The following is a 12,065-nucleotide window of genomic DNA, read 5'->3' as shown; positions in this document are numbered from 1 at the left end:
AGTTTTGGTACAAATTCTAAGCAAAGTCTAGAGCATTAACCAGATCATTGTTAATAAAGGAGACTTGTTCAGTTCCAGACATATTGCTTTGAATTTGGCCAGCTTCCTATTGCATTGCATTGCATTCTGGACACCCAACTCACCTCGGACACCTCGCTCTGGCAGCTCTCCACGGATTTGGTCAGCTCCTGGAGCTGGGTGCGAATCTCGCACAGGGCCACCGTCGTCTCCAGGTGTCGATCTCCCCGCTGCAGCTCATCGAGTTTCGCTGACAGATTCATGCTCATCACGCTAACTTGCTTTTGCAAACTGTGTGTGGGTCATTGGTGAGTGGAAGGGTCACGACAGTTGCCACGGCGTCGAGTCAAAGGCCAAAGAGAATATCAAAGAAAATGCATTTTAGTCGTGCGCCGGTCGGAAAATGCCTTCGAGTTCATTCCTTAGAGTACTTATTCCACTACAAGACTGAGACAGAGTTATTTAGCGTATACGTAATTTATTTCGCTCTGGCCCAGAGTAAAACGCAAAACGCAAAACTCCAAACGCAAGACGTGAACGAAACGCAACACAAGTACAAACGCAAACGCAAACAAAACGAAATTATTTATGACCGCTTGCATTAAAATTTACTGAGCTATGCAATTATTGAGGAATGAAGCAACATAAATTTTATGGGCCACAGCTCGAAGCCGAGCGAGCCAGCAACAAAAACTGAAACTGAAGCTGAAGCTGAAACTGAAACCGAACAGAAACAGAAACTGAAACAGAAACGCACGCCAGTCGCCGAGCTCCTTGAGTCACTCAGCTCCTTGGGCAGAAGTCCAAGAAAGGATTTCTGTGTTGGGCGGACCGAGAACAACAATAATAACCGAGCCAGGCCACTAAGTACATAAAAAGTAACTTAAAGTAAATTGTTGGCATATTTCGTTAAGGTTAAGGCAAGAGTAATGTACAATGCACGAGAGCATGGAAACTTGACGGCATTATATATATGTATGTACATACATATATACGCTAGTATTTATATATTTAAGCTAGCTGAGCTGTGAGCTCTGAACTCTGGCCCCATTTATCCTGGATTCCGCTCCTCTGCTGGCAACTGTTTCGGATAGATGGATGGAGGGATGGATGGGGCGACCCCGACAAAGTTGTAGTTTTAATCCTGTTTATATCTGGCTCCCCTTTGGAATGCATCAAATTTACATTTCCATCAGCCGCAAAGGCTGTGAAAACAAATCGCCATCGCTCTTTGCTCTGCAGTCAAAGTTGTGAGACCTAAAACAGTGGCTATAGTGGAAGCACATTTTAGTTATTTTAGGCTCTCTAAGACTTTAACTTGAAATTTGTTTTTGAAACCCATAAAAATATCATACCATTTATTGGATGAAAATGTATTGAAAACCCTATAGGTTCAGATATATATCGCATATCTGGGCGCATCGGAAGGTGCACTTTGTGCTTTGTTTGTTTTGGGGGGGCATCTAAATCAAATGGCAACAAAAGCGGATGGCGGCGTGCCGATATACATACTTCAATGTGCAAATGTACGAATGGAGCGACCATGGCGCCCACATTGCGCATACGACACGTGGACCCGGCTTGAGTTGCCTGCGCATTATGTTAATGCAGGGCAGAAGGAGGGGCGTGGGAATGCTATCGTTAGTACTGTTATTGTTTTGCATTTCACGGACATTGTTGTGCCGAGCATAAAAGGATTATTTTATGCATACATCAGCGTACAGCAGCGAAACCGAATCTGAATCTGAATCTGAATCCGAATCCGAAACAGAAACAGCAACAGAATCGAGAGCAAAACCAGAACCAGGACGAGATATTCGAGCGCATCCTGTGCAAGTTATTGTTCTCTGCGAAAACAATTGCTGGCTGTTGCGTGTGTATGTGTGCTTGTCAGCTGCAGGAATTTTCGGTTTTCAGTTTTCTGTTTCCAGTTTTCTGTTTTCTGTTTTCAGTTTTCGGTTTTGTATAAGGGATTTGTATACGTGAGCATTTAATAAATTTTCTGCCAATTTCTCCCCGGCGTGTGCATTCATTAAAAGCTGCAGTGTACGTGTTCCAGGATTCAGGATTCGGGATGCCATTCGAGCTGTTCACTTTAGCAGTTAGTCAAAAGGCTGCGCTCAGTTTTAGGAATATCACATTTTTGACAAGTCAAAAGCGGCTCATCCTTTGGCAGGATTTCAATCACATTAACCCACCGAACAAAGTCCGCAGCCAGAGTTCGCCATCCGTCAAGTCTCCAGACTCGCTTCACTTACAGATAAAGTTCAGTTCAGATCTCAGTGCACACAATAAATTCAGCGAATAAATTAAAATCAAAATCGATTGTTCTCATACATCTCGCAAAGCTGTATGTAAGGTTCATCAATCAGATCGAATTGGGGAATCGCGGGGAAATCGCGGGGAAATCGCGGGGAATCGCGGGGAAATCGCGGGGAAATCGCGGGGAATCGCGGGGAATCGAGGGAAATCGGGGTGTTCAAACCAATTGGCATATAGGACATTCACCAAACGTTGCAAATACTTGTTTTTCCGCCTGTTTTTGTGTCGAGTCTCATAAACTTTTGCTGCACGGCCCGCGTTGCGTCGGCATTTGTAAATCAATTTGAATTTATTTGTGCTCTCGTTGATTTCGTTTTGCAAGGCAATATACTCGCATATATTTTATGATTGGCGTGATTAACATTTTGTTTGGATTATGAAATTGTTGGAGTTCGCTTTTTTTGGTTTTTGGGTAAAGATATATGCAAAGCCAAAATGAACGAATGAGTGGAAAAGAAATGTTCTGTAGTATCTGGTTATTACAGTTTTCTCTCTTTTGGTTTTCGGTTAATTTTGGTGAAGGGACCGCTACGCCAATTAGTCTGGGTTCTGGGTTCTGGATTTTGGGATTTTGGGATTCTGGATTCTGAATTCTGTCTGTGGCAAACATTTAAACATTGATACATTTAAACATCGAGCATTAAACCATAAAAAGTGTACAGTAATTCATTGCAGCAACGAAACATTGGAACCGAAAACACAAACAACAAAAGCGGCGGAGGGACATTAAACGAGTTGAAAAGTCCTGCAAATATTGTGTGACTGACTGACTGACTGACTGAGTGATGCATTGGCAGGGGATTACGCACGAAAAGGGGCATGTGGGGGGGTGGTTTTTTTGGGGTAAAGAGGTTAAGCTAATTATGAACTTGATGACATGCAGGGGCGGGGAGTGGAAACAAGAGAGAGCGCTGCTGAAGTGGCCAACCGCAGGCTGATTGACTGCCTGCCGGGCCAAAGGATGTTTGTCAATGGCTTTACATGGCTGTGTGCGACTGTATGTGTGTAGCTATGTGTGTGTGTGTGTGTATGGTGCGAACAGCGACTTAATGGCCCTCAAACACTTTTCGGCTTGTCATAAAAAACACAGCCGAATGGCAACCGCACAGAGAGAAATAAATCACTTCGAATGTCCGTTTTTGGGACTCTTTAATTGCGTTACTTCATTGCGGTGGGAATACTTTTACATGTATATTCGGAGTGCTCTACAAATCACACTTGTAATCACCTTTAAAGAGTTCTTAACATGTACCATATATATTTGCTTTTACTTTACATTATTTGTTAGTTTATTCTATGCTACTTGTATGTTTAATAGAGCATATTAAATGAGTTTTAAGTTTCTGATCTTTTTCTGTGCATTTTTTTATTTCTGTACTGGTTTTCTCGGGGGTTTTTCAAGTGCTGCCAAAATGGGGGATTCACACCCACATTCACACCCACACTTGCAGCGCTCTCTCTGTTTTTTGCACCCAGATGATGAGCACGTTTCGGAAACTAAATTAATTTATTTGAACATAATTGAATTCTAATTGCAATCCATGCGAAAGGATTAAAGGGGAAAGAGGGGGGCAGCAAAGTGACTGGATTTCGGGCAAATGTTCTAATAATTAACAAATCAATTTGAGGGGCTACGAGTGCCAAAATAGAGAGCAGTGCAAAATGCAGAGAAAGGAGGGGTGAAAATCATTGGGGGGATTATCATTGCATTACAATATGGCATGGAGCAATGGAATAGAGCAAAAATATTTAGATTTCGTAATTGAAGTTAGTTGGTTGTAATTGCATACTCATTGAGTGGTGTGAATACCAGGCCACTTTGCGTGTGGCTGTTGTTGTTTTCGATGGTTGAGTTGTTGTAATTGTTGTTGTTGTTCATGGAGGTCATGGAGGTCATGGAGTTATTGTGGCAGTTTTAGTGGTTCAAAGGGCGTTCGGGAATTGGATGATAGAGAACACGTATAGACATTGTACAACATGTGAGGCAGGGGTTTTGACTGCACGCGAGAATTGCATTTCGCCAGAATTGCGCACTTCCTTCGCTTTTGCATCGTCTGCATTTGGCGAAATGCATTTCTGGCAATGCAGGCATTTGCACAGAACGAGAAAATACATAGCACGCATATACTAGGGATGCCAAATATGTCGATACTTCAATACGCTACAATTTACAATTTAATTATTCAACAGGTTCTTTTACTTTCAATTCATGTTATCTGCTACTATATAATCTTGGCATTTAATCTGTAATATTTACTTAATCAAAATGTTAACTTGAGTATTTCAAATCTATATATCTTAAGAGATTGCCGTAGATTTGCCATCCCTAGTACGCACTCAAGTGATTGGCGTGCAGAGTTTGGCAATCAAATTACAGACACATGTGCTCAATCACTCGGTGACGTTTAAGCAAAGTAAATGTAAATACGTTTCGATTGAATTGCAATTTTGTACAGCGCGTGACATAGCAACAAAGGCGGTTATGTGACAAAATGTGGCAAAATGGCAGCAAACGACAAACAAACGCTGCTAATTAACATTTTTTAATTAACGATGAGAAGCCATTTAAATGTACACGAACGCAGTTATTAATGCGCCACACAATCAGCTCGATTGGATGAATGGTTAATGAAACGAAAGAATAAAACGAAACGAAACCAAACCAAACGAAACTTGTGCTCTGCATACATGGCGGATGAGTGATGTTCGAATTGGTTTTAATCGCAGCGCGATCTGGTCGCTATTGTTAGTGTTATTGTTATTGTTAATGTTAATGTTAATGTTAAAGTTAATTAATTTTTAGATTAACTCTATTGTTATGTACCTGGGTGGCATTGTGCCCATCATTTTGTTGGCTTTTCTTTGGACTCCGTCGATACGATAAATTGATTAGTTATAGAGTCTCTTTTACAATAATTATGTCTTTATAAAGTCGCTGTGCTCATACAGCGCACTCTGCTCACTGCTTTTCTCGCTTTTCTCGCTTTTCACGCTTTTCACGCTTTTCTCGCTTTTCTTTTCGGGGTTTGGTGAATGTCGTATGGCCGCGGTTGATTTTCGGGGTCTATATGTGATATCTTTTGTCGGGAAGGTTGCGCAACAAAAACAACACAACACAAAGGCCCTCAATGAATAATTGACAGTCTAAGGACACACGCAGGACACTTAACTGAACATAACTTGCGCAAATCTGTGTGGGAGGAGAACATTAAACATATACATTGCATATTTGCTCGTTAATATATCACAGGCCACACAAATTAAACCGAAAAAAGGGTTTGAGGGCATTATCCTTGTTTATGAGCCCACCAAATGGCACACAAATTAAAATGGAAATTGCAATTTATTTGCGCCCAAACTAAAAACACGTATCGTTCGCTATTTGTTTAATAAATTAAATAAACATGGCGCACGCAAATAAATGCTGTTTATTTGTCTAACTGAAAGCGCATATTTATGGCCACCCAATCCTCCGCTCGCACTGGCAAATTAATGGCCCGTAATGAGTTCCCGACCCCGAAGGTCACTTCTCTCATTTCTCCTCTCAATTGCCAGCGGATTGGAGGACTGTGTGCCCAGGATTGCAGATTCAGGATCAGTATCACAGTATCAGTATCCACATTCTACGTACTCGAGCAGCAATTGGCGCAGTGTGGCCTCGTCCTCGCCATGACATCTCAACCTAGACTCGCGGTCTCGATCATCCCGACTCGAGTGGCGCTGCCTTTTGGGGGCGTAGCTGAAGGAGTGGCGATAGAACCTTCCGTTGTTTATGTTGGCTCCGCGATAGGCGTCTGTTCCATCGGCGGCACAAGAAATTACAGATGAAATGCAGATGGGGTTCTGGTTATAGCTTTGATCTGGACTGACGTGAACAGAGGGTCCTGCAAGGCGTTTGTGGGAACTGTATACCCAATCATAGGTGCACTGCTGCCACAGGACATTGCAGGACTCTCTCTGGCAAAGGAGTACCCACCTTCGGGTCGCAAACGCACGGGCGGTGAGGTCAGCTTGAGTTGTGTAGACGTTGTTGTGGGCGGAGTCTTACGTCGACCACCAAAAACATAATCGTAGGAATCTTCGCTCAAATTGGACACTGCCATTCGGGGGGAAATTGTTTTAAGAATTACAAATCGAGGCTATCTTTTTTAAGGGGGGGATCAACAAAAGAACACAGGTTGCCGAAATGAAAACGCAACAACTCAAAAATAATATCACAAGCTGTTTGTTTCTTTTTTCGTTATCGCTTATACTCACTCTACACGTTTTATGCGACACACAAATATTGTTTGAAATAAGACAAACATTAAAATAAACATAAGAACCAAGGCAAATATTTAGGTTGTCGAGATTTTGTCATTTTCATTTTTCATTTATCATATTTTAGTTGTTGTTGTAGTTGTTTGTAGTTCATAGTTGTTGTTGTAGTTGTAGTTGTTGGTATTTATGGAAGAATAGAGAGCACAAAATGTGGCAGTTTGTTAGCTGGATTTCGGTTTTCACGTTGGACAGCACACACAAAAAGGCAGCTAAAGGTGCTGTGGACACACACAAGTAATTTTTGCGTTCAAAAATTTCTTACAAAGCGGCTGTGACAGCCATTACTCGCTTATTTTTTGTTTTTTTTTTCGCTTCGCTCTAATAAACAATTTTGTTAAAAAAACACACACACACACAGCAGCGTTGAAAACTACTTGAAAAATTCGAAACTTTGAAATGAACGAGGTTCTTGTGGCAACGCAAACAAATCTCTTATTTTATATAGTCAAAAAGTGGCAATACAAACGGCAAGCAAATATATAGAACTATACAAATAGAGAGAGAGAGAGAGAGAGATAGAGTGTGTGTGGGAAAGAGATAGAGAAGGTTGAAAGTTTCGATATATATTAATGGGCGACTGTTGGACTGATTGGTTTTTGAGATTTGACTGATTGATTGATTGATCGAGCGAATGCTGCTGAAAATGCTAAACAAAAGTTTGGGGCAAAATGCGGTTCTCGGTGGCGGTGTAGTTCGAGTGTAGCTAGTGGTGGTCGTACAGGGTTACACCTGTACCGGTGGACTATGAGTGTCGTGTTTGGTGTTTCGAGTTTCGTGTTTGGTGTGGTGGTCATGTGGAGCAGGCAAGTGTGTGTATGTGTGTGGATGAATGAAAAATAAATCATAGAAACGAACCGACCAATCAAAGACCCAATCTACACACCAATTAAAGTTGCAATCAATTGGAAATGGCACAACGCAAAAAAGCAAAGCAAAACCAAATCAGAAATTTGATACAAAAGGTGCAAGAGTAACTTTTGTAATGGGCGCAAAAAGCTACACAAAAACTCGGGCAAAATCAACGCAAAAAATATATGTATATGGAAATCAAACAAATAATGCCCAAACAAAAGCGCAAGAACTGCAGGCAAACAACAGGGCAACATATACGAGTGTGTACAGCACCCAAATATGCAGAAAGTAATTCAAAAAAGGAAATTCTCGAAACACAAAAGGAAAACTCAAAGAAAAATAATTGACGGGCACCTGGAAACACGCTCAGTGGCTGGAGCACTTGGGTGGAACGCAGTGGCGGCGGTAGCGGGGGCAGCTGTCCAAACGGATCTTGGTCGTTCGAGATGGAAGACGTGGGCGGTGAGATCATCGAGAGGTCACCAATGGTCGCCATGTCATTACTCTGGCCAGCTGCACACAGTCGTAAACGGAGTTCGATGCGGGAGAAATAGAAACACAGCAAGCCATTAGAAGGATTAAAGATACTTATTTGGAGATACTATATATATCCTTAAGGGTCTCCAAATATTACCAAAATAAATGGGAAAGTTTTCCCCAGTGCAGCTGCAATGAATAAGAGTTCCGCAGGACTCGTTGAGATTGGAAGTGGAGCATGCAAAGGCTTTTAATTTTGTCCCGCACGTGGCAGCTTGGCCGCAAACAGCGGCAAAGGAAAGGAAAGGAAGGGAAAGGAAAATGGCAAGGAGGAGCTGAAGGCAAAGGATGTGGCGGAGAAAAGCCAGGCAGCGCAAAGTAAAAGGTGTGCGGCGCCATATTTCGCACATAAATTGTATGCCAGCGCCGCGTCCCCGGGTCCAGTTAAGAGCACCAAGTGCCAAGGACCAAGGACCAAGGAACAGGGGACAAGGACGAAGGACTAAGGACGAGGCTCCACGAGATGGCGTCGCATGCATGGATGCATACGCAAAGCATTTACGCCAACGCCTCGCCAGTCACGAACCGGAGAAAAGGAAAAGGACCCCGCCCATATGCGACTCTACATTCGTACACATACGATATATCCTGATATGAACGTGGGCGGCCGATCCGCAGGATTTGGCCAGGCTGCGTGCCTCTGCATAAAATAGATTTCCGTTTTGCATCCCCGGCAGGCGAAAGAATCAAGCGAGTACCGCGGACTGCAAGGATATATGCGGTTTTCCTATGGGGAAAAGGTAACTTGTTTATATAGTGTACGCATAGCAATGGCATCTTTTCACTTCTCGAACATTTCACTGTCTTCTCGGACTTGGGCAAAAGTTCAAGCTGCAGTTCCTGCAAGGCTTCCCCGCAAAAGGATCAATTAGGGCTCAATGGCAGGAAATTCACCCTGGGAAACCCAACAGAGTTTTCCCCCCTTTTTCCCTTTGGTGCATGGATTTTTTCCCCATCTATTCCAACTACTTTTTTTTCGCATTGGCCATATGCAAACCTTTGCAGGACTTAAAAAATGCCTCGTTGGCTGCGATAAATGTGCCCATGGCTTCTCGTTGTTGTGGTTTTCCCTAAGCACCCCACTTCTCACTCACACTCACACACACACATGCACACACACACACACACACACACAGCACAGAGGGCAGACAACAACAGCAACACGTGCTGCTTTTTCTACGGTTCGGTATTTTGAATTTTTATTATTTGCAATTTGCGTTAATGTTGTGGAAAAAAGCATGTGGCTGTTATGGCTTTGGCTTTGGCTTTAGCTCATGTCCTTCCCCCTCTGCTCCCCCCCCCCCCTGCTCCACCCCCCTGCCCACGACCCCTTTCTTGGCATATTGAATGGCCATTTGTGTCACACACAAGCACACACACTTGCGTACACACGCACACACTAATGACCTTTTCATGGCCGCTCCATCCAGCGGATGAATGCAAGAAATGTGGGCAAATTATGGGCCGATTCAGATGGCGGAGGATCCTGCGTCCTTTATCCCTTACTCGTTATTGACAAAATGATTTGTAAACATTTTGCGCATCATTAGTTGGCACTGCTCGCAAGATATGGCCTGCATTGCCCCATTTTCCCCTGGCATTTAACCGATTAAAATCGTGCATGCATCAAGCGAATGTCGAACGTCGTTTTTCTCGGGGGATCGGGGGAAATTCCCGGAACACGGCACAGAAAAGGACTCCTTATTTGAAATTTCCAAATGTACTTGCTCGTATTTCCCTGGAAAAAGATGTTCTGATACCAAACCATCGCTATATGAACCACATTCATTCCAAAGACGTTCTAATTTGGGTAGAACTATTGATTGGAAGTTGAAGTTGTCAGGTTTTCTCTCTCTGTGGCCGCCTTGCACCTGCTTAATGTTAAACTCTTTGCTGACACCGCAAAAAGGGGCAAAATAAAAGTAAACTGCTTCCGGCTTCAATTGCATCAATGGAAATGGCAGACTGGAGTTGAGGGGGGAAAGGTGGCGGAAGGGGGAAGAGGAAAGGCGGCCGGGCAAATATTTGCTTAAATTTGTGCTGAGGTTAAGCTTTTTGTTTGCCTTGCCTTTGCGGAGGCTCTCGGCAGAGCCAAAGCAAAGTTGATGACATCCAGTGGCCTCAGTGGCATCAGTGGCATCAGTGGCCTCCGCCGCAGTCTGGGCCAGTTGCAACCATGTCCTGCGTCCTGCGTCCTGCCTCCTGCCTCCTGTCCCCTGACATAGAAAAATAGTTGTGGGAAATGTGATGTGCAGGGGCTGAAGCTGCGTTTTGACTGCATGCCAAGGCTGATACTCCACTCCACTGACGACGCTGATGACGCAAGCAGTCAGCCATGCGAATGTGTGTGTTCGGGCATTGAGCAGTTATTCATGGGCGCCCAAAAGGGGGTGTGCCTTCGTACACGGAAAAATATCAAAAATTGCATGGCACATAGCCTGCTAGAGTGCAAACTTTGTGGCCAATCAAGATGCAAGCTGATAGAGTCAACGGCAAAATCCCACAGAAGAGTTTGTCTTGAACCCAAAAATTGGACATTTTAGCTAACTGGAAATGGAAACTTACTGGTAGTTCCCCACTTTTTTCACAGTGCACCAACTTCGAGGCCTGGTCACTGACAAAAGTCGCCTGCAGTCCGCAGCATGGCCTCTTCTGTTCTGGCAGCTATGACAAGTGGCCTCCAACTGGGCCTCCAACCAGAGCTCGTCCTGCCCATCGGGAGTAATCGGGCATTATGCCATCCTTGCTGCGCGGCATAATTCCTAGCTGGCCACGATAATTGATACCCTTTGTCAGCGCTCGACGGCAAATCAAATTAGCGAACAGAATCGAAAACTTATTTATGCATGAGAGGCCGCTAATCATTTTTCGAGAGCGAGTAATTTAAAATTCAATTAACGAGCCGCACAAACTGCAAGGGGCTTCCGCACCACTTCCCCCGCTAAATAGAGAGATGGATGTTCCCTCTATTCAGGGACGTAATCATGTTATAATGCGCAGTGATAAAAAGCCTTTTAACTCGGCTTCTTGGGGGGCTTTTGTCTTAAGCGATTTGTCTACCCAATACATGATTGATTAAATGAAACACACACACACACGCACACACACACCAGCAACCGCAGAGAGAATGCAAGCTGTTGTTATTGTTGCTGTTGTTGTGTGTTCATTAATAGGCTTTTGTCTCTGCTCACCGCAAAAATTATTGCTGCTCAAATGCACTTGAATGTGGCATTGTTTCGAGCACCCCCTCCCCACCCTTCTGCACTACCCTCCATTGAAGTGCATGCAGCTCAGACCGCAAAATCCTTAAATGCTGCATTAATGGCCACACGCACACACATGCACATGCACAGCGCACACATACACACACAGGCTCACCAAAACCCTTGGCCAAGGATCGGGTAAGCCGAGTGACCTCACTGCTGCCCACTCAGATCCCAGTCCCCTCGATGATATCACAAATTAAATACACTTGCACGTTTGCTTAACTCGAAATTCAACAAATATTGAGAGGGGCGGCGGCAGGGGGCGTGGCAGCTGCAGAATAGCTGTGGATAGCTGTGTAAGCACGTGTCTGGCTCGAGCACTTGACAATCAGCACTCACAACAGCCGCCAGTCGACGGCACTGGCGAACAGGGATATAACGGCGAAGGATTCGGGTTTCGCACAGTGGAGCACACGCCGAAAATATTGCAGATTCTTAAGCAAGTCAACGGAAATATAGTAAACAATGATTGCAGACTTGCAGCCAGAAGTGAACAGAAATAAAAAGTCATTGCAGACTTGCAGTCAGAGGAGGAGAAGCAAAGCTGGAACTGTCTACTTTTAGGCATGATCTTCATTTTCTCAACACAAATATATACTCAATCTATTAAGATTTCTATAATCAAAGATAATTTTAATTTATTTTTTAAAGACTAGCTAAGTAAATTATGAAATATTGATGATGGCCCACCGTTCGGCAGTTGGGCCTCCAGCTTGTCTTGGCTGTTGGCTTTTGGGATGCCGATGGCGA

At 43.8% G+C, this 12,065-nt stretch overlaps 1 protein-coding gene across 1 annotated transcript in view; it reads right to left on the bottom strand.

The window, feature by feature from the left end:
* LOC6532301 (glucose transporter type 1) overlaps nucleotides 1–12,065 on the bottom strand; it is a 34,799-nt gene that overhangs the window by 14,169 nt on the left and 8,565 nt on the right. The window contains 4 exon segments of the mRNA XM_039374823.1: nucleotides 144–309; nucleotides 5,972–6,134; nucleotides 6,317–6,436; nucleotides 7,867–8,025. Of these exon segments, the coding sequence (XP_039230757.1) occupies nucleotides 144–309; nucleotides 5,972–6,134; nucleotides 6,317–6,436; nucleotides 7,867–8,025 (608 nt within the window).

This window comes from Drosophila yakuba, chromosome 3L (genome assembly GCF_016746365.2).
Source record: "Drosophila yakuba strain Tai18E2 chromosome 3L, Prin_Dyak_Tai18E2_2.1, whole genome shotgun sequence".
Lineage (NCBI taxonomy): Eukaryota > Metazoa > Arthropoda > Insecta > Diptera > Drosophilidae > Drosophila > Drosophila yakuba.
Note: the sequence above shows the minus strand (reverse complement) of the source record. Positions and strands in the feature narration are given on the sequence as shown.